At 42.2% G+C, this 23,532-nt stretch overlaps 2 protein-coding genes across 4 annotated transcripts in view; one reads left to right on the top strand and one right to left on the bottom strand.

The window, feature by feature from the left end:
• cherp (calcium homeostasis endoplasmic reticulum protein) overlaps positions 1–1,459 on the bottom strand; it is a 31,710-nt gene extending 30,251 nt beyond the window's left edge. The window contains exon 1 of one of the 2 annotated variants that reach the window (XM_030433425.1): positions 1,293–1,459. In XM_030433425.1, coding sequence (XP_030289285.1) covers positions 1,293–1,317 — 25 coding nt within the window. In that variant the 5' untranslated portion in view covers positions 1,318–1,459. The remainder of the gene's footprint in view (positions 1–1,292) is intronic. The other variant, XM_030433424.1, reaches the window with a different exon arrangement.
• Positions 1,460–2,933: 1,474 nt separating this feature from the next.
• dohh (deoxyhypusine hydroxylase/monooxygenase) lies at positions 2,934–17,929 on the top strand. 2 transcript variants are annotated; one of them, XM_030434154.1, is made up of 6 exons: positions 2,934–3,075; positions 4,133–4,247; positions 13,364–13,531; positions 15,320–15,396; positions 16,175–16,430; positions 16,777–17,929. In XM_030434154.1, exons 2-6 carry the CDS (start codon positions 4,142–4,144, stop codon positions 17,085–17,087), a joined length of 918 nt encoding a protein of 305 aa, XP_030290014.1. In that variant the 5' UTR covers positions 2,934–3,075; positions 4,133–4,141; the 3' UTR covers positions 17,088–17,929. The 2 variants fall into 2 exon arrangements, with proteins under 2 accessions (XP_030290014.1, XP_030290016.1); XM_030434156.1 differs by having other exon boundaries at positions 2,946–3,075; positions 4,138–4,247.
• The last annotated feature ends 5,603 nt before the right edge of the window (positions 17,930–23,532 follow it).

Here is a 23,532-nt window from a genome sequence, read left to right as displayed (position 1 = left end):
ACTGTTCTTAAAAATGAGCACACTACAGCATCTTACATTCAAGTATGTTCAATCCAATCCCTTCAGTTTGATTTCAAGCAGAAGCTGTCCTTTATTGTCTCTATTATACATACTCAGGAGAGAAGTACATCTTGGCTGCATATCATGTACTCGCATGATCTTGCAAATCCAGCACCCTCGCAGGACCACAACTCTAAGCACCACAAAAGATGAGGCTGACTAGAAAACATGGAGGAGGACAGTGACATTGTAAATACAACGCAGGGGGCATCCCAAGCAACTCAAGAATAGGGAAAATAAGTAGTTGATAAAAGGGGTTTAACGTCTGCCATGTGGGATTGATTTGGATTCAGAAACCCCATCATCTAACAGATAACTGTACCCTGCAAAGTCAGCTGACTGTTTTTGTTACAAGTGAAAGACAAAGATACTGAAATGTGATAACACAAGGTATAGTGTGATTACTTACAAGACTTCTTAAATGAACTAACACACCACAACTACATTGTGATAAAAGGTACCGTTATAGGAGACCCCTGTCCGGGACAGAACATGTTTGTTTCTCATCTCTGTCATACAAACTGTATCTTCTCATTAAAAATGACAGGTAGTTTTTCACTTTTGCACTCAGCAAGTTGCGTGCAGTGGGCTCTTTCAGCACATGTAAACAATCGAAACAAACACGGAGGAAAAAAACAACTCGAAAACAGCAAAGAAACCCTGTTGCTGTTATTTTTGACGCTCCAAAACAAGAGTAGACTAAATTCTGGCTCTTTACATTTCTGCTCAAAATACGCATACGACGCTGCACTAGCATCTCACTATTTGACTTTATTTAGCAATACACAGTGGAGCAGCATGATCCCAATCCATAGTCTGCCCTAGAGGTGTATGCTTAAATGCTCAACACCAACTGTAGTGTACACAAGTCACAGAGCAAACCATTTCTACAGTAGTCCATTAACTGCAGGTAACTTTGAATCTTAATCGGGGGTGGGACATAACATGGACGACAATGTGTCACTTAACTTAAGCATTGAACGTTAGCCAAATGATGAACATAGCTGTAACAACAGACAGTTACCATGGCTGATGTTATTAACCTATTGCTAAGGTGCAAAAACCTGTAAGACACACATTTAGATACTGAAGATTACTAATGCAAGCCGCCATGAAACGTGCGGCAGTAATGTTAGCTGCATTATAGCAGTAAGGTTCACGTTAGCTCTCGGAAGCACGGGTATTAAACAACGTACAATGAAGCTCATCCAACGCTGCGACGCGCTGCTTACCTTCTGGGGGATTGGGGAGATCCATGTTTAGCTTCAGCTGCAGCGGACCATAGACTCTCAAATGTTTATTTAACCCGTGTTCTGATCCACGTAATGGCTTATAAAAATGGGAAAAAACACTTTCATTGCCCCTTAAAGATACAACGGAAGTGTTACTGTACAGGAGGGAAAATCGCCACGAAAAATACCCTTCCAATTTGCCTACAGCGCCACCTGGGGTCAGGTGGAGGATAGCTGTCAGTACCTGATCCGTATACATTACTGGGTTCATCCCAATTAAACAAGATGGACAGAGTACTCGACCCTAGTACTTGAGTAAGAGTACAAATACTACTGGTCAAAATTTACTCCGTTACAAGTAAAAGTAGCTCAGTCGACATGTTACTCGAGTAAGAGTAAAAAAGTACTTGCTTTTAAAGGTACTTAAGTATCCAAAAGTACATGCTTTTAAATTTACTTTAAGTAAAAGTAAGAGTAAGAGTAAGAGTAAGAGTAAATTTCTAAATTACTATAATTTTTTCTAAATGAATTTAAGTACCTTTTAACTCTTGTTTCCGAGAATTAACTCTTTGAAACCACCTGCACTGATGTGCTTGCTTTTAGGACCACAAGGTTATATAAAGCCTGCAGAAACACCTATAAAAACAAATAAAATGAATGGGATCACAGGAGGACAGCAGATGTTGCAGATGTAGATGTTTATTAACAATCATTAAAACTGTAACCAAATGAACCTGCACCGTCCAACTAACTCTCTATCATTTAGCTAAGTTGGGAACTGGAACCCCCTCAAAGACCAATGTTGTCCCCAGACCACTGGTTGAGAATCACTGCTTTACAAAAAACTACATAATGCAGCCATTGTCGCGGTTTTGTGTCGACAAACGCAGTCGAAAGGCGTGGCTACTTTGGTGGTACCTTTTATGGGGAGGGATGACGTATTTCCGCTTTTACGTAGATCCCAGTGGAGAGCGTGCACTGTGATAGGTTTCCTTCTTTGACAAACACAGCTTGTGTCTAGAAAAATACAGACCTGGAAGTAACGAGTACTTTTCAGCCTTCCTAGAAATTAAGTCGAGTAAAAGTAAAAATATTTGTCTTGGAAATGTATTCAAGTAAGAGTAATAAGTACCAAAGAAATCTAATACTCAAGTAAAGTACAAATCCTCTGGATATGTACTTAAGTACAGTACTCAAGTAAATTTACTCCGTTACTGTCCACCACTGCAAACAACAACAAAAGGGTATACACACATGCATCTAAAACAGGAAAAAATAGAGCATGGACAGCATTTATCATTCCAAATTTAAATTCCATGTCAAATAAAAGGGTTAGTGATATACACAGGATAACCACTAGCTATAGTACTTGCTCCAAGCCAAGCCGAGGAAAGTTCTGATTAGCTCTGACTCCTTTACTGCACTTATAAGTGCAAAGAATATACAATCAGATATGAACTAATTCTGGATATGGAAAGCATTTCAAGACAAAAGACAAAAAGGAAAATAACTTAAGTTCATGTGGATTCCTGCACATACTGGAAATAAGATGGCAGATACATTTGCAAAAGAAGCAACAAAGAAGACAGAAATCAGTTTTACCATGTATTTATGGTGTGTATTTACTGTTGTGATCCATGCTGTAGTCCAGACGGTGGCGGTAGTGCACACAAAGGCTGAGAAAACCAAAGAAGAAGCAGAAGAACACTGTGCCGCGTGTGGCCGCAGCACATATCGGGAGCTGGTTCAGATCTGTGAGGAACAAAACCTGTCCACACTGACGGTCAGTACGTCTCCTGGCACCGAAAGGATCTGCCCTCCTCTGTCGGGTGTTGGCATTTTATTGTATTTTATTTCTATATCGTTTACATTAAAGAAACCACAAGCTGGAGTTAGATGAGCTAAGTTACAACACAGGAAGCTAATGGTTAGCCTGGTCCGAGACAGACTTTTGTGAGGACAGCTGGTACCTTGTAGGTTATCGATAACGTGGCGGATGTGACGGCAGTTTTGTTGTTGTTTTTCCCCTACAAGCTTTATTTATACTTAACGTCTTAAGTACAATATCCAGTCGGTATAAAGCTTAAACTTAGGTTTGCACCGATACCGATACTGGCATTGGATATCGGGCCGATACTACGCCTATATATATAGGCATATATATATACATATATATATATATATATATATATATATATATATATATATATATATATATATATATATATATATATATACACACACACACATATATATACACACATATATATATATATATATATATATACACACATATATATATATATATATACACACACACATATATATATATATATACACACATATATATATATATACACACATATATATATATATATATATATATATATATATACACATATATGTACACATATATACATATATATATATATATATACACATATATATATATATGAGATAGATATCTATATATATAATTATTGTTATTATTATTATTATTGATAATATAATTATCAACGCATTATGATGTTAAAACGAGGCGAATCAGCAAATGTTCACACTAATGAAGCATAAACAAGAAAAATTGTGAATTATTCTCTTAAATATGACCATAAACTATAAATCAATTATTAAGTCCCATTTAAAAAATAAAAAGATCATTAGAAAATCTAAATGATTGTTGATGAATTTTCTGTCAGTTAATCGAATATTCATTTCAGCTTTACATTTTTAATAAGCACATCACTTTAAAATATTTAAAGGTTGAGGTGGTTTGAAGAAGATGAAGCAGGAACAAGGGTCATAATGCAGTGAACTTGATCCATCTGTTTCTCTCCCAATGTAGAAGCATGGCTGGTGTTGAGCAGGTGGCAGCAGTCGGACAGGTTCTGGTGGACCCAGAACTGGACCTGACCCGGCGGTTCCGAGCTTTATTCACCCTGAAGAACCTAGGAGGTAAAACATGCCCCCAAAACACTGGAACATTCATTAACAGGTTTTTAAAAGTAAACCAATTGCCATCTGCCTTTATCCGACCGCTCTGTTGCCTCTTGTCTGACCCAGTCGGCAGAAAAGTTGCATTGAACACACTGCTTCGACGTGCTGCCTACTCCACCATAGCATGTACGTTCTGCGCTTGCGCAAGATACAATAAGCGGGTGGCGCTACATGAAAACAGGAAATGACTGAACGTAGTGCATAGAAAAACAAAGCAGACACAGTATTCCGCCCTTCCCACACACCTTGCCGATTCCCTAGCACACCGCCAATCAGAATGGTCATACAGCTGGCACACAACCAATCAGAGAATCCAATGGCTCAGACGGCCAACAGCCACCCTTCTCAGACGTCGCATGTTGAATCATAGCAGACAACGTCCACGTGGCTCCGAAAGCTTCCAACGCAGCTGAAGACACCAAACAGATTTGTTCCCGACCTCGTCCGAGCCTCCCCGAACGCTTCAGGCCGGTGTGTTCCTGCCTTAAGATATGACTTTAAAACCCAAAATGGGTGAAAGGTTCGTACTAATATATCGAGAACTGCGGAGGCAAACTTTACAGACGGGGTGACCAGTGTTGGGAATAACGGCATTACAATAAACGCCTTTACAATACAGGGTTCTCCCCAGAAATTCTTTGTATAGCGGCGCACCGTCTGTCCGGGGGGGGGGGGGTGCGCGACCGCTCGTCAACGTCAGTCCGGGGGGGGGGGGGGCGACCGCTCGTCAACGTCAGTCCGGGGAGACACGGACGTACGGACAGCCGGTCATCAACTCCATCAGCCGGGGGACGGACGGACGCTCATCGCCGTCAGCCGGGAGCTCCTAGCCGTCAACCGGGGGACGGCGGACGGACGGACGGACGGACGCTCGACACTGTCACGCGCGGAGTATAGCGGCGCTGACCGAGCGGTAGAGCGGCGCAGCGCCGCTGTTCCACCGTCTGGGGAGAACCCTGCAATAAATGCTGTTACTAATGGCGTTACTTTTTTCAGTAACGGGTAATCTAACTTATTACGAATTCCATCGTTACAACGCCGTTACCGATTATTAAATGTGGCGCGTTACATACTGAAGCTGCTCATTGAAGCTGTTGTGATTCGACTGGGCTCTCGGCCACCAGAGCTGCAAAGCTGTTTTATTTTATTATCATTATTATTTGCTTGGCAAGGGAGGAGGGAGGGGCGCAACAACTGCGTAAGTGATGGTGATTGGCTCTCTAAGGTAGATGAGAGCTCGTAAGCCAATCAGAGGCAGTGTTCAGTTTACACACAAACCACAAATGCACACAGCAGCCTCGCACACACTAACTAGCAGAGGTGAGCTGCAGCAATGGCGAGTCCGGAGGGAAAGTAAAAGTTTTCAAAGTGGAAGTACAGACACTACTTTAATCTCTTTTGTCTACGTCTGTTGTAAGCAACTCTAATCTAATGAAGCATCTCTCAGCGGCACATGCTTCTACAAAACTAGTGGTCAAAAACACCCTTGTTGACACTGTTGATGATGACAGCAGGCCAGGTGTGGTTAACAAAGAAGGACACGGAGCTGTCCGAGCAGCTACAGCTGGATTTTTCTGCCCCAGCTTCACAAAAACTTGACACAGACTGAACTGAATGCAATGATAGGCAGGTATGTTGTTGAGAACATGTTCCTGTTATCAACAGCTGACTCAGACTCCTTCAGAGCACTCACTGGCAAAAATACCGGGGAGAACAGGTGCCAGTCCACCATGCAGGAAGACATTTTCTAAATACATGGATGCTGAGTACGCTACAATGAATGCCGAGCTCAAAAGGGGGAATAATTAAAAGTAATGCCATAGTTACTAGTTACGTTTATAGTGGAGTAATTACATAACTAACTCAGTTACTTTTTTGAAGCAGTAACCAGTAGCTATAACTCATTACTTTTTTAAAGTAACGTGCTAGGGCTGGGCTATATGGCCTAAAAATTGAATCTCCGATTTACAATTTAATAGATTTTTTTTTCCTTCTCAAGAACAAACTTCAAATTACAAAGAAATTATTAAGAGCATTGCATTTATTTTTGTTGCTATGATTTTAAACAAATCTGCCCTGCCATTGTAAACAATGAAGCTTCAAACTCACTTGAAAAAATATATAAAAGTGCATGCTTTTGAAAAGATTGTGTCCCTTTTTGATAAAATGCTTTTGTAAACATAAATTTAACATGTCAGATTGCTTGCTATTATAAAAACAGATCAGTTTCCATATTGGTATTGAAAAGTGTGAACATAACTTTCATGAAATACTTTATTTTGCAAAAGGTGCCTTTCTTTACAAAAAAGTATTTTATATCCCTGAAGATATGTAAACTAAATTAAACATTTGCATGCATTGCATAGTAAACATGACATGTTGGTAGATGTACAGGACATGAGGTGTGTGCTTGCTGTCTATTTTACACATTTTTGACCAGGAAGACGAGCCTGTCTGCTTCCTCTGGCTTGAGTCAGGACCCGTTGCGGCTTTGTAGCACAAACCTGCGGTCGAACATTTTCAGCCTGTGGATAAACCTCCGGCTTTTCCACTGCATATACGGGCACCATATCATTATCGATATGCAACGTGACTATACCCATACACTACTCACAATAAGTTAGGGATATTGTTATTTACATGAGTGCTTTTCCTATTTGGTCAGAATTTTAATGAAATAAGTAAAAGTTCCCTTTGATATTACTAATAATGAATGAGAAGAAACACCATTTTCATTAGTTTAATATTTATTACCCCAAAAATTTAGACAATAACAAGGATAGCCCCAAATAACAAAAATTGACAATGTCAGTAGCGGGTGTTTCCACCATTTGCCGCAATGACAGCTTGACAGCGACGTCTCATGCCCCTCACTAGCCTCATGATGTTGTTCTGAGGCAATGCGTTCCACTCCTCCACAAGTGCTACACGCAGTTCTGCCAGGTCACGTGGGGGTGGGGTACGATCATCCAGTCTCTGCTTCAGCTGGTCCCAGACGTGCTCTATGGGGTTCAGGTCAGGGAACATTGCTGGCCATACCATATGAGGCACTCCGACTTCCTGAAGTCGAGCTGTGACAATTCTGGCCTGATGTGGTGGAGCATTATCATCCATGAACAGAAAGTTGGGGGTGTGCTGGCGGAATTGGGGGATGATGATGGGTTCTATGATGTCTCTGAGGTAAGAACGTGCAGTGACTGAGCCATCTACAATAACCAAATCTGTTTTGCGCTGACTGGTGATGCCTGCCCAGACTGTTGCACCTCCTACACCAAAGGGAACCCTGGGGACCATGTTGACCTCGGCGTATTGCTCACCTTGCCTTCTCCAGCAACGCTGACGACCATCATTTCTGTGCATGGTGACCCGACACTCATCAGTGAACAGGACGGTAGACCACTGCTGCATTGTCCAGGTCACATGGTCTTGTGCCCACTGCAAACGTTCACGGCGGTGTCTTGGTGTCAGTGGAGTCACCTGCAACGGTCGTCTGGCATTCAAGCCAAAGCGGTGGAGTCGGTTTCGAATGGTTTGTCTGGAAACCCTAGTACCTCTCACATCTCGTAACTGGGCCTGCAGCTGTGTGGCAGTTGCATAACGATGTCTGAGTGCATAGGTCCTTAGGTACTGGTCATCGTTGCGGTCTGTCACTCGTGGGGCTCCACTCCTGGGTCTGTCACAAACTCTGCCAGTAGTTCTGTGTCTTGATACAAGTCTGCTGATGACACTTTGAGACACACCAAGTTCCCGAGCAACATCTGACTGCCTGCCACTGACCCGAAGGCGCGCTATGGCCAGGTGGCGCTGCTCGTCCATTAAGTGACGTCGTGTGTTCATCGCTGTTTGAATGATGAACTTGGAATGACTTACTCACAATACCAGCTTTTTATACCCACAGAATGTAGAAATTGATGCCACATTGAAAAGGGTTGTCTTTTAGTTTTTTTGGTATTGGCCCCAATATGTTAGGCACACTGTACACAGTGAGACCATTACGTGGAAAACACAAAATGAGTTGTGTCTATCACCCCAATACAATTGCCTCCCTATCCCAAAACTCTCTGAAGTGAAACAAACACCGTATGTATGAAATCCACTGAGTCTCTCACAATATCCCTAACTTATTGTGAGTAGTGTAAAAGCTGTCCACCGAGTCGCTTTCTTACGGGACACAATTATTATATGATTCCGCTAATGTTGGCTGCTTTATAGCAGGTGTGTGTGGGCTGCCACAGTTTTCTCATAGTGAACAAGTGTCCCACTCTGATATATGCGTCTGTTTGAGATGCTGAAATAAATGGGTCAGTCCGCTGCCTTTAGTTACAACAGCCTTTGAATAGACATTGCAGAGGACGGTGGTTTGTTCGAGGTCTGACGCTACAGAACCAAACTACTAACCAAACAGTGACTTTTTAGGAACAAACTCTTGGCTTGCTGCATGTCATGTTTGTATCTCTGTGGAAAGTCGATGCCGGGAGGGCGGAGCCCACTATGAACTACGGGAGCCCGTAGGGAGCGGCAGCGGAGCAAGTTAAATAAAAATGCGATTTTCATTTTTTAAAATCGTCCTAAACCAAAAACTCGAATTAATTGATTTTGCCGATTTATTGCCAGCCCTATAACATGCCTAACACTGGGGGTGACACAGAGAGGGTAAAAGAGGAAGAGAGGAGCCCTATTCATACTTCCTTTTCAAGGCGGGAATCTTGTGGGGATCCTCGCCTCACTGTCTGTGTGAAAGTTACAGGGGTGGAATGAGGGGACAGTTTCCTTCCAACTCTTACCCGCCAGTGGAGATAACAGAGGCAAGACGATGACTGTGTGAGAGGGTATGCTAGTGGGGCGGGGCAAGATTGTGCCAGTCTGATGGCATTCAGTGTAACCAGGCAGCTCCTGCTGTTTACTGATGATGATTATGTGACATCACAATACGTAGTTGTTCTTGTTACTGTCTCAGGCAAATTGTATTGAAATCAAAATCACCAAATTTAAAGATTAAAAGTAAGTTCAACAGCCCTCCCTACCAAGTCTTCAGTGAACTTTTACAGAGAGAGCCAGACAGGAGCCGTCATTTACTGATGGTGACTATGTGATGTCATTCAGAGCAAAAAACGCCTGATTATAAGACCTGGTCCACTTCCCCACCCACAGCAGCGGAGTTATGCTGTAGCTAGAGAGAGAGAACACATATTGGATTGAATGGTGAAACAAGAAATTGTTACTTATATTGTTAATACATTTATTTATCTTTTTAATTAATTTACAATATTTAAGAGGGGTTTATTTTCATTCCAGCCATATACACAGTACACACCGCAATGAAATAACGTTTCCCAAGAAGCTTCACTGCAAACAAACAACAACATAGAACAACAACAGTACCATAAGCTACATTTAACTGCTAGTGGAGTGCATCAGACAAATACAACACAGTGATGCAGGACAGCATACAACTGGGCAACAGAGGTGATCAGATCAGTCCCTGAGCCCTGGGGAGTTGTAGGGCCTGGGGGAAGAAGCTGTTTCGTAGGGTGGTAGTGACAGACCGTATGCTATGGTACCTTCTGCCAGGTGGAAGGGGGGAGAAAATTCTCTGTGAGGGCTGGGTGGGGTCTTCCATAATGCTTGTTGCCTTACGGATGCAGCGTGTGGTGTAAATGTCTGAGATGGAGGGAAGAGTGACTCCTGTGATCTTTTTAGCCGTCAGTTGGGGGCAGTTTCCAAACTAGGCAGTGATGCAGCTACCCAGGAGGCTCTCTATAGTCCCTCTGCAGAAAGTGGTGAGAATGGGGGGTGGAAGGTGAGCTCTCCTCAGCCTTCTCAGGAAGTGGAGACACTGCTGGGCTTTCTTCACGGTGGCGCCTGAGTTGAGGGACCAGGTCTAGTTCTTCATCAGGTGGACACCGAGGAATTTGGTGTTCTTCACGATCTCCACTGGGGCCTTGGACCTTGCTGAGGGTGTTCATTGCTTGTGGTCTCTCTGTGTTCTCCAGAAGTCCACAACCATCTCTTGGGTTTTTGGCTTTGCACCAGGTTATCAGTTGTTCCACCTCCACTGTGTATGATGACTCGTCATTCTTGTCAATGAGACCCATCACAGTCATATCATCGGCGAACTTGATGATGTGGTTCGAGTTGTGTTGTGCTGTGCAGTCGTAGGTCAGGAGTGTGAACAGCAGTGGACTGAGCACATGACCTTGAGGTGCCCCTCTGCTCAGTGTGGTGGTTCTGGAGGTGTTATTCCCGATCCGGACTGTCTGTCAGAGTTAGCACTTGTTCGCCGGGAGGGGGGGTGTTCTTCCTCGCCACCACACCCTTTTCTGCTTCAAATCAGGCGTAGAACATGTCAGCGCATCAAAGAGGCAGAGAGGCATCACTGTCACAGGACGGTGTTGTTGTCCTGTAGTTGATGATGGCTTGGATGCCGTGCCACAGCTTCTCGTTTAGCATCCCCTGATAGTCCGGGCCAGTGTCGTCCTCACTGTGCTCAGAGCCTCCTTATCTCCTGCTCTGAAGGCTATGTCTCTGGTTCTCAGCACTGTGTGTACCTCTGCGGTCATCCATGGCTTCTGGTTTGAGCGCGTGGTGATGGTCCTGATGACAGTGACGTCATCAGTGCACTTGCTGATGAAGCCAACAACTGATGCGGTGTACTCCTCTAGGTCAATGGAGCCCTTGGTGGTTGCTGCCTCCCTAAACATTTGCCAGTCAGTGTCTGACAAGCGGTTTGTATGCTGGAATCAGCTTAACAGAGATGTGGTCTGAGTTTCCGAGGTGGGGGCGGGGCTTGGCCTGATAGTCTCCAGGTATAGTGGTGTAAACAAGGTCCAGCATGTTCGCCCCTCTCATTGGAAAATCCACATGTTTGTGGAATTTAGGAAGCACAGTTTTGAGCTTTGCATGGTTGAAATCTCTGGTGACAATAAGCAGTCCTTCTGGGAAGTTCTGTTTCCACTGGATAAGTGTCCGCTGGGTTACGTCCGCCACACCAGCGGAGCTGATAGGTTTCACTTTCACTTTAAAAGTCTATGTGTTTATTTCCAGCAGTTCCACAGCGCTGCGTATCTGCTCTGTCGCCAGCACCGGCAGTCCGGAGCCCCCCGGAACATATCTGGCGGATCCTGGAGCATGATGCAGCAATTCAGCTGAATTTTGCACCGAGCAGACCAGTCAAGTGCTGAAATAACAATATAACATCCGGTTACTTTTCAAAATAAAACATTCCGTGTTGACACCAGCACACAAATCTCAAAAAAGAGACAAACACAAGCTCTTCTGCTAATCCTTCGGTCGGGAACTATGGAGCAGGAAATATGACGATCCCTACATAGCCCCTGGGTTTATCGTGAACACAGTCGGAAATAAAGACCTGTTTGTGTTTTATGCCTAAAAACTCTGGCAGGACAGCATGAAACCATTTTGATAATCAAGTGTTTGTATGCAGAATGCTGCAACTCATACGGTGGTTTATACAGATGAATGAATAAATATGATTAGATTCTCAATAGTATTTCATATCAGGGGGGCGTGAAAAAATTTCTGTCCTCTGGGGGGGCATGACAAAAAATAATTGAGAACCACTGATGTAAGTACACAGTCCTCCACCTCGGATCTTGCCACACAGTGTTGGGTCTCTGTCGGCTCAATGCAATGCTAGTCCATCTAGCTGAATGTCCGCGTCCAAGACTTGGCTGTTGAGCCATGTTTCTGTAAAAACATACACACAGCAGTCCCTAGTGGTCCATTGTAGTCTAATGTAGTCCAGTTTATTTACCAGGGAGCGGACGTTGGAGATGGTGGGAAAAGCTGGCTGGCTAACGTTAGCTCTTAGCCTAGCATAGACACCAGCTCTCTTGCTCCTCTTCTGTCTTTCAGCGCCTCCTCACCTGGCCCTTGCCAGTAAGCATGCTCTTGCTGTTTGTCTCTCTTCGCAAAGCAAGCCAAGAATCTGTAGTCTATTCAGTATCTCCCCATTGGTAACACCACAGGGTAGTGTTTAAGTCCCAGAAGTAAACTGCGATGGTAGGCTTGTGGTTCTGCATCGGTGTGTTGCAGTTTAGCAGCCTCTTGAGTGTGGCTGGTACGTTTTAGATACAATATGATTTAGATACACATAATTAACACTGTTTTTGTTCTCGGGGGGGGGGGGGGGGGGTCGCAGCGAACAGATAGCGCCACCACTGTTACTGTTCCCAAGTTATTGGATTATTTATTACAGTTATTGGATATATGTATATGGTGTTGTTTTCTTAGTTAAGTCTTCTTCTTTCTGATGCCCACCGAGATGTCCTGCAGACAGTGGTGCGGTGAAATGCTGCAGGATAATGCGGTGGTGTGGGAGTGTCACTCCATGGTCCATGTATGTTGCGTGTTGGGAACCCCTGCTGAAAGGCGCAGCTGCTCTGTTGTTGTGCTACTAGCGTGTTTGTCCTCATCAATGGATGGAAAATGATAGTTAAGTAATTACTTTCATTACTGTGTGTTTTAAACTGTGAAAGATCAAACCGAAGTGAAAGTGAAATGTAAATCCGTGCTCAAAAACATGCGCTGCTACTGACCCATTCTACTGCGCTTAGGATCTCCAGTCATGTCTCAGTAACCTTTGACATCAACAGATGTGTTTTTAAATTGGTGCACAAAGACAAACTGAGTGAATATACACAGCACATTACTTTACACTCCACTGTGGCTTCAGTCACACTCTGATATGGGATTGGCCACCGCAACGTGATGTCGGGTTGTGTTTCTCCAATTGTTGACCCTGTTGTGCTGTGTGCTTTTTTTTCCCTCTTGGCATGTGGTATCTATTTAAACTTTGCTATAGTATTTTTATTTTTTTTTTAATAAATAATGTAACCCTTAGATTAAATGTAGTTGTTTTGTCACACAAATGACTTGCTGACACATCTATATTTAACACATTACCATATATTACAATTATTACACCCCTTAAAATCAAGAGGGCTTCGCGAATACTATGGCCCCACCCCATGTATCTTTCGCATCGGGGCCCCCCTGATTGGGAATCAGTGTTCTATTGTGTAATCTGATTAATGTTATAACCTGTTTGTTAGGTGCTGTTGCTATAGAATGGATCAGTAAGGCCTTCGCTGATGAGTCTGCCCTTCTGAAGCATGAGCTGGCATACTGCCTGGGACAGATGCAGGACAGACGGGCTATACCAGCCTTGATTTCTGTACTTCAAGATACAAAGCAGGAGCCAATGGTCAGGCATGAAGCAGGTAAACTAGCGCGCACACACACACACACACACACTATATTGTGCAGTGCTGCTACATATGTTTGTCTGTCTTTGCATGTAAGGGCTCGCCAGTCTTCCAACACCCAAAAACATGTAAACATCTATGGCTAAATATTTTGGACCTGGAGACTGTTGCAATTCATAGAACTGTTTGATTTGTTCCAAAACTGTACGCATTCATCGTAGACAAAAAACATTTAAAGATTTTCATTTATCATTAAATCATTTTAATCTTTTTTTAACAATAGTTTTTTTCTTATTCTGTAAAATTACATTCAGTGGTTTTCATAGGTGGATATTTGTAATGTGTTGACTTCAAGGTTCTCTATATGTCTGATACCTATTTAGCTGTATTTTCTACTGGGTTTGGTTTGTTGTTAATCAGTATGCCCCTTTTATTTCCCTGTGTTTGGGCAAAGTAAAAATCTTAGGTTTTTAGCCGAATACACATTATTTCATATCGTGAAATATAGATAATCAGTATAATTATAGTACTGCATGTGCATTAGTCACCATAAACATGTTTTCCTGTGCCAGTGAAAATTTAGTTCCCAATTATTGAAATATTTCTAGGACAATTCTAGTCTTAATGGGTAGTCAAAATTACCCAATAAGTGTGTTTTTCAGCTCCGGAGCTATATTGAACAAGATCTGTGACACTCAGTTTTTAAGACCAAATAACTTCAAGAAGTGATAAAACTACATTAATGCTGCACAGAATCGACATCCAGTTATCCAACAATGAGAATGGCAGCATAAGACGGAGTTCCTGCATGAACCCAAATAATCAAATCAAATCAAATCAAATCATCAATCATCAAAGTTCTTAACAGGGTTAAAGTGACTTAAACTCAGATGGATTATTTTAAGATTATCACAAGTTCAGTTCTACCTTGTTTTGTGAGGGCTGGGACTGAATTTTCACTGGTACAGGAAAACATGTTTACGGTGAAGAATGCACATGCAGTATTTTCAGGATTATTAACAGGAATGAAAAGGATTAGCCATTTTCCTATAAAATTATGAACACTTCAGAACATATAGACAAAGAGGGTAGATTTGTCTTGGTAAAGGGAAAACCAGAGAGTGAAGAAGTTATTTTGGGATGTACCGATACTGGCATTGGGTATCGGGCCGCTACTGTGCTCATATACTCGAACTGGGGTATAATTGGCCTATTTTGACTACTTTTGATTTTACCTTAATATTTCACCTTAAAAACTGTTTATCTTGCCTTGTGTGGTGTCTTAAACTTGTACTTTTCCTTTTTTCTTTTTTATCTCACCTATTTCTAAAAGTTGTTTTTAATGTGTTATATGATAACCCTGATAAAGGCTTCGAGCTTTACCGTGTTGATCCAGCAAAAAGTTGTTCTATACACAACAGTTGTTGCTGGAGTTTCGACAGTATTTCTGAGGCTCCCATACTCTGGGTTTTGCCCTTTTTATCTCCAGTTTGCCACCTTCTTTCCCCATGGAAAGTGTCATCTCAAATAAATGTGTTGTGTGGTAATAAATGAATACAAACTTCTGTGCTGGTAGGATCCCAGAAGTCATATCTGATATTTCGGTATTTTTTTTGTTGTTGTTGTTGAATTCCTTCGTCTCGTATATCATGACGTTAATAAAAAATAAAAAGATGTCAACCAAATCTGTACTGGATGGCAAAATATACAGCATACAAATACTTGAGTTGCATGAGATCTAGAAACTAGAGAGCTCTCTCTTTTTCTGCTTGTTTGTCACTCTAACTGTATGTCTGTCTTTAGGGGAGGCTCTGGGAGCAATTGGTGATGCAGAGGTTCTGGACCTACTGAAGGAGTTCAGCCATGATCCTGTTATAGAGGTAGGAACATATTGCATTATCTGTAACTACGTAGGCAGCGGTATCAAGGCCACTAATTGTGGGTGGCTGTGGCTCAGGAGGTAGAGTGGGATGTCCATTGATCAGAGTTTTGATTTGATCCCCTCACCACTTCTTGTCTAGATGTCCTCCAGGTGGCTGGCACCCTGCCATGTAGATCACTGAAATCAGTATGTCAGTGTGAAAAACCTTGTAAAGCCCTCTCCCAGGATGAAAAGACACGAAGTAATGCGCATGTACAGAACAGAACAACAAAAGCATAGTTTGCAAATTTAATTGACAGAATATCTGATACAATCAAATTTCACAAGATGTATGTGAAGAATGTGGATTCAAGAGGACGACTGAGCAGGCTGAGGCATCGGCGAGTGGTGCTCGAGCCACACGACTTCCAATCTACCAGAGTGACAGACAAGGATATTGGAGATAGTAAAAATGAAAGATTTGATTATGCTGAAGGCTGAGGAGAGTGCTGTGCCTTTGCAGAAGAAACCCTCTTTTACAGAGCTCAATTATCGCATACAGCACGCTTTACAGCACATTTCATTTTGGTAAAACTTTGGTGGGGTCATATCTAGTCTTTTGTAATCCCGACTGTGAACTGTGATGTAATTTTAATCTTCTAATTACAGTTTCAAGCATGGGAGAGAACTTCATCTTAAATCACATTTATGATACAAAAACAAGAAATTCTATTGCTATTCTAAAAACAATTTCTTCTATCCACCCTCACCATTCCAATGCCCATGCTAACCTGCAGGTTGCAGAGACATGTCAGCTGGCTGTCCGTCGGTTGGAGTGGCTGCAGAGTGAAGGAGAGAAGCAGCTGGATGATGCCAGTACAGATAAGAACCCATACTGTTCTATAGATCCAGCCCCTCCAGCGGTGAAGAGGAGTGTGTCCGAGCTGCGTGTCATCCTGCTTGATGAGAGTCTGCCACTATTTGAACGCTACCGAGCCATGTTTGCCCTGCGTAATGTTGGCAGTGAGGAGGCTGCACTGGCACTGGCAGATGGTAGGATACAACACTCTAACTTCCTGTTATTTCAGTGTATCACTGCAGTTGTTACAAAACTACACAACTGTAACAGATCTGTTGTCATTTTTATAGTTTGACCTCAGATTAAAGCTTTGAATTCTTTTGTTTTACACTTATCCCAAACAATTAATCCCATCATATGAAACATTGTGGGCCTGGTCCCCCAGCTAAAGGAACTGAAATATTTCAGTTTCTTCCACTGCTTCCAGGGAGCTGACTGCAATTATGATGGAATTAGAAAATGAAATGCAGTCTATTTCTCAGTGAAGCAGCCCTGTGATGTTAGCAGTGCTAGACATCTTTTACCTTTTTTTGCCTCCAGGCTTGCAGTGCTCCAGTGCTCTGTTCCGTCATGAGATTGGCTATGTCCTGGGTCAGATGCAGCACCCGGCAGCGGTCCCTGCCTTGTGTGCAGCTCTTGAGCGTTCCGGTGAGAGCCCCATGGTCCGACATGAAGCGGCAGAGGCTCTTGGCTCCATAGGCAAAGATGAGTGTCTCGCTGTGCTGCATCGCTACCGCGGAGATGAAGAACGCGTTGTCAAGGAGAGCTGTGAAGTCGCTCTTGACATGCTAGAGTATGAAAACAGTGAACAGTTCCAGTATGCAGACGGACTGGTCAGGTTACAGGGTTAAACATCAGCATCGTAACCAAATGGGCCTTCACTCACATCTTTTTAACACTTCTACTCTGTTCCATTGTATAACCTTATAAAGAAATCACAGTGAGACAACTCAGTGTTATCTAAATAAAATTATAGAATGCTCTCGGATGAAGCTTGACAGTTTACAGTATATTCAACACATTAAATCAGAGCTGAATTAATCTGTAATATCTCAAACATGACAAGGGTGGTGAGCTGTAGGAAGGAGCTCTTAGGTTCGGGTGTGGTTGTTGCTGTAAAGGGGGACGGGGAGTAGCAGAGTCTTTTGCATCTGTGTGTGTCCCCTCTCAAAGATACTACTGCAGCAGATAAGGCAAAAAAAACCATCCAATGACAATATACAATAACACATAGCATATTGTGTCTGTGTATGTAGAGTATGTAACAGCTCAGGGCAGATGTGTTTTTTAAATTATTGTCCTCTAATCCACATATTTCTTTTCTGTAATCATTTGGAGCTACAGCACCTCCATCTGGCTCACGATGTCAATCTGGGTTGAAGGTCAAATGCCTGATGGGCAAATGTGGTCATTTCAGTTGAAGGACTTTACCTCTGCTTTTACCAGTTTTTAGACAAGCCAAATATCAAGCGACTTCTCGGTTGTTGGTTTGCGGGTTCACAGTGTGTTGGGTATTACACAGCCCTCATTGTCGGGAAAATTCATCGATTCTCTAATCTGCCACAGAGATTAACAGTGTGTAATTGTAAGATTAACATTAATGCTAAAGCAGGTTATAATTTTTAAATCTGCATCTTTAATCATTTACAAAAGCGGATGTGTGCTGTATGTAAAATAAAAATCCTGGCGTGTATATTTTTTATGTGCTGTGGTCTCTGATGAGCTTTGTTATCCCTTCATTCCTACAGCTCAAGTTCTCTAAGCTGCAGTGTTGTAAAGATTTTTATGAGCAATCACATGCACACATGCATGTAATTATCAGGGGAAACTGATAACATCAATGCCAAGTTTTGGTACATTTACTAAGAGTCAATTCAAAGGAAAAGCCTAAAATCCTGATGAATGAGTGAAACAACACAATCCATATGCACCTGTGAAGAACACAATGGCAGGAATCATTCTATGGTCTTCAGTCCCAAGATCTCTACCAAATTGAACATGTATTGAAGATTTGGAGTCACCTGTTGGCACGTTCAACCTAGTGTTGCAGGGTAAACCGATACTAGAAAGGTACCGCGGTACCCAGCCGTTAAAAACGTACTTTTTCATGTTTTATTAGTATCGGTACTTCATGAACTTTGTGCTACAGTGGGGCAGAGTGTCTGTGTGCAGCTTCTCTCTGCTTCCTCAGTGTCTGCAGACAGCGTGGTCGTGGTTTCACAGTGACAGACAGTCACAGAGCAGAGCGAGACCGACATGGCTGAAAGTGGCATGAGTGATCCTGCCGACCGTCCTAGGCTTGTTGACAAAGCAGCAGTGCCATAGAGAGAAAGAGTTGTGACACTCTGTGATGTCACCGCCAGGGCAGTCACATGGTTCATGTAAGCCCCAATAGTTCCAAAACACAGGCTGGCTGTCATGTTCTTCTATGGGACAGACAGCAGCGATTGCATTATTGACCGGTAAAAATATAAAAAAAATACACACCCAAGTACGAGAAAAGATCTCGTAATTACAAAATAAAATAAAGAAAAAGGAAACATCTGTCAGAGAAATCCTCTCTCAGTGGCAATGATGGCGCTATCGTAGTTAATGTGCTATTACCACCTTCTCAGTTTGAGACACTGGGAAATACTGAGGTTTCTTGGAAATGAGGATGGTATAAATATTAGTATGTCAACACTGCACAGGCAGAAAGCCCAGTCTGACATGCTGGATGTCGTTCTCTTTCTGCAGGAGCAGTTGAACCAACACAGGATGCTTCATCGATACAAATTTGTGCATTTGAGATGCATTCAATCTGGTTTGGTTGTGACTCAGAGAACTGTACAGCACCTGTTAAAAATCCTAGATCCTCAAGGAGTACAGCTGAGGCAACGGAACCGTCTAAGAAGTCGCCTGTACACAAACCCAGGCCCCAACTTCTTATGGCATTTCGATTCGTACAAGAAACTGAAACCATATGGAATATGCATTAACGGTGCCGTTGATGGATTTTCGTGTATGGTCATGTGGCTGCATGCTTACACCACAAATGGCAACCCCAGAGTTATTTCTGGTTATTCATTGATGAAGTAGAAGCGGGAGCGGCACTCCCACACGAATCAGGGCAGACCTGGGTACTGAGAACCGCTTAGTGGAGCAGATGCAGATGTTTTTAGGAGGTACCCATGACGATGAGTTCAGTGAGAGATGCTATTAGGGCTGCACGAAAAATCGTTAAAAAATCGCGATCTCGATTCACACATACACGTGATCTCATTTCCACACATGGCGATTCTGAAGAATTTTATATCTCGATCTCTAACCCTAACCCTTTAGACAGAGGGCGGCAAATTGAGGGTCTGTTCTGGTCCGCCGATTTGCTGCCTCGGAGGGTACACTTATTTCCACCTCGCCTGCTAGATGGGCAAAATTTTTAAAGATTTTTCGTGCAGCCCTATCTCAAGCTGAATCACAAACAATGGTCCTATTTTCCTCCCGGATTTTTTGAAGCGCCCCCAAACGTAGCACTTGATTCAGTGGAGGAAGCCCGCCTGCAGAGGAGTGTTTGGAAGGAGTGAGAGTGAGAAGTTCGTTGTCAATTGTTCACAGGTCAACTTCGGGCTTCACGTCACGTCACATGTTTACGCCTACCTCTGAGGCGGCTTTTGGAAAAGGAGGAATATTACGCCTCCGTTTTAGAAAGCCGACCACAGCAGCTATCACATATCACCTAGCCAAGGATACGGCCCCAATAAACACTGTACAACATGAGGGATTAAAGGATGCCCTCTCATCTTGGAGACTATTTTTTTTTTTTTTTACTTTTGTAAAAATCATTCATTCATAAAGTTCATTAGTGCAATAAAAATTTTGTGAAAAAAATCGTGCCAGAGAATCGTGATCTCAATTCTAAGCAAAAAAATCGTGATTCTTTTTTCCAGAATCGTGCAGCCCTAGATGCTATGTTACCGTGTCAAGTAATTATAACCAAAGGATTGAACAGTGGTGGGGATTTTTAAGAAACTAAAGACAGCAACAGAAGGTCAAGATGAGGAGTCTGAACAGGAACCCTGGCTTGCAAAGAGTGCAAAAAAAATCAAGCCGCTATTGTTCTAAAAATGCTGTGAAGAGTTCAAGAAGAATTGAGTTAGGGTGGATCCATGAGGGAAAACAAATGAGGAAGCGTTCTGGTGGTGGCTGCAGGGTATTTGAGGTATCCAAGAATTCAACCAAAACAGACATTTTGTCACATGCCAAAGAACTGTTTTTTCCAGGTGGTGAATCAACAAAAGGAAAATGGGAAGACTTCCTACACGACATTTATGACTTTAAGGAATCACGCCTTGATGAGAGCAGTACTGTTGGTGAGTTGTACACAGTGTCAAAATGTGGGATTTTACGGTTGTACCTCAACACAACATGCTTCGTAGACTCATCTGACACAGAAGTGGACAGGAAAAGTGTGGTGTCACTATAGTAGAGCAGCACAGACAGACCAATTCTGGCCAAAAAAAAGTCACCATGTGGATTTAACTACGCAAACGGGTGAGAGCCTTCCATTGGATAAATACTGCGGTGACTAATATGTTTTAGCTGGTAACAAGTTATTTAACCCTAAATGATGCAGTATGTAGCTTACCATTTCTTGAATAACCTGTTGGAAGACATCCAGTGGTTGTGGAAAAGATGTTACTATTTCAGAAGGGTCAAATCATTGGCCTGCACCAAGCAAAGAAAACACTGATTGCTGAAACTTCTAACATTGGTGTTACGGCCCCTTGGGCCTCTTGTCCATGTTCTGTTGTAATGTGTTGTTTTCTGATCTCGCGTCTCTTGTAGGCCTGGTCCTGTGTGTTCCTGAATGGAGACGTGCCTGTGCGCGAGCCGTCTCCCAGCCAAGGACATAAAAGGGGCCTGGCCTTTAATGAGCGGCGGAAACTTTGCTTTGTCTTTTGTTCTGTTTGATGTTAAGATTGATCTGAAATCGAGATGTTTGTTTCATGGAATTAAAACAATAGACGTGAAACTGTGACAAAGTCTCTCCTGACGTTTCTTTGTTACTTGAGCCGGTAACAATTGGGTTAAGAGCTGTCCAACGCATTATTAAAACCTAGAAGGATAGTGGTGAAACATAATTTTTTTAGGACGAAATGTAGTTGGATGATAATGATCATGATGGGAATTAAAATGTTTGGTGAAATCAAATGGTGAAAAAACAGTAGAACTCGCAATTATGTTTAATAGTGAAACAGTATTTCGACACACACAACATAAAAAGAACTCAAAGGACTTGGACTTAACAGCTGTGTAGCCGTAAGAAAACCACTTACCAGTGAGTCTGTTATGTGCCTAAGAAATTAGGTCGGCTGACTACCTGAATATACTGAATGATGAATGGATTTTTAATTCCCTAATGGCAGGGAGATATTCCAAGATGACAATGACACAATTATTTTTGCTTAAAATGTGAAAAAGATTGACTACCAAAGACTCCAGACCTTAAAGGGATAGTTCGTTTTTTTTTAAGTCGGGTCACATAAAGAACATATCTATAGACGGTCTGTTCCCTACTGTAATTGCCGATCAGCCCAGCCTCAGTTTGGAGAAGTGGAGAGCCGCTCCAGCCCAGACACTCAGCTCGTACTGCAGTGAACGGAATCCAGCTGTAAAGCGAATTTTAACCACCTAAAACAAGGCTCACCTAAAAAAATCTATATCAGTTCAAGTGTATGTTATGTAAGGTTTCATGCCCGACGAGGTGTCCATAATCAGGAATTAACGGACGACACAGGGGCCTAAGAACCAGCTATCGCATTAATTTAGAACAGTGAATAGACAATTTGACTAGAACTACTTAGTAGGTTACCATATATCATGAATTAATGGACACCCTGCAGCCAATCAGAATTGAGTATTGCGCCAGACCATGGTAAGGGATAATGCCTGATGAGGTGTCCATATGTGGACACCTCAAAGGGCGTTATCCCGCTTATACCATGGTCACTTGCCAAAGAAAAGAAATTAAGACCACGAATTTATATAAAAATATAAAGTTTTTCACAAGCCACAACAAGTTAACCCTGCAGCCAATCAGAATCAAGTATTCCCCCAGACCATGGTATAAAGTGCGTTAATTTCCGCTTCCAGGGCATGACTTTGTTCCCAAAATGTCTAAAGAGTAGACGGAACAAAAGCTATCATGACAGTGACAGTCAGAATGAGGTCGTCAACATTTCACTAGACATAAGACACTGTACCACTGGCAATCTAGCCAAATACGGGGCACCCTGCCTGTTCTGGTTAATCATCTGGACACCGAACGCCAGGCTTTGACTGCCTCTTTAAGAAGTTACTGATGACCTTTGATTTATGTTATGATAAGCAAATAGTTTTTGACTGAAGGTTCACAAAACTCTTTAGTGGTGTAACTGCACAGTAAGACTGAACTGTATTTGGTTTTCAGCAGCAAAATTCATCATCTCCTTAAATTCATAAAGTGCTCCTTCCTGAGTGATCCAATCATAATAAAACTGTAAGGAGTGGTAGGTTTTTAAAGCATCCCATGTAATCACAAGACAACATTATTTTAAAAATAACACTAAATATTTCAATTTCAAAACAAACTGCAAGTAGTAGTTTTTTCATCAAGGTTAGCTTGTGATGTTGCTGTACCATCTGCCCTGCTAATGTTAAATAAATTTGCTAATTAAGTGAGATTAGATACTGTACTGTTGACTCAGCACTAATGTAAAAACATTACTGTTAGGGAGATTTAATTTTGCTATGTAGCAGAAAATAATAGTTTTAAAGAACACCTCAATAATGTCAAATGAAATATTAGCAGGTAGTTACAGGATCACTAGACAGAGAAACGCTTGAGACAGGTTCACTGTAAACATGGAGGGTTTAGGGATGTGTGTGCTTGATCAGGTAAGACATTTGATAAATTGGAATACAGATAAAAATTTGGCATGGCCCCATAAGATCTAGATCTAGAGCTAGGAGCTAGAATGGTGAGTGTTGAAATACTGCCCTCTATTGGTTTGGAACAGGTGGCTGGGAACTACAAATTGCTTATTTTAACAATATACTGTATTACCATTTCATAACAACATAACACAAATCAGAAAAATCTATTCTAAACGTACAATTCTTGGAGGCCTTGAATCATATGCAAACTGGAAAATCTCTTTGGATTTACGGTTTATATAATTCTACCTGTGCTTTGGGAAGTTTATCCTTATTCCAACAACAATGGAATAAGGATAAATTACTAATTATTATTATTATTATTATTATTATTATTATTAT

The sequence above is a fragment of the Sparus aurata genome, chromosome 11 (assembly GCF_900880675.1).
Source record: "Sparus aurata chromosome 11, fSpaAur1.1, whole genome shotgun sequence".
NCBI lineage: Eukaryota > Metazoa > Chordata > Actinopteri > Spariformes > Sparidae > Sparus > Sparus aurata.
Note: the sequence above shows the minus strand (reverse complement) of the source record. Positions and strands in the feature narration are given on the sequence as shown.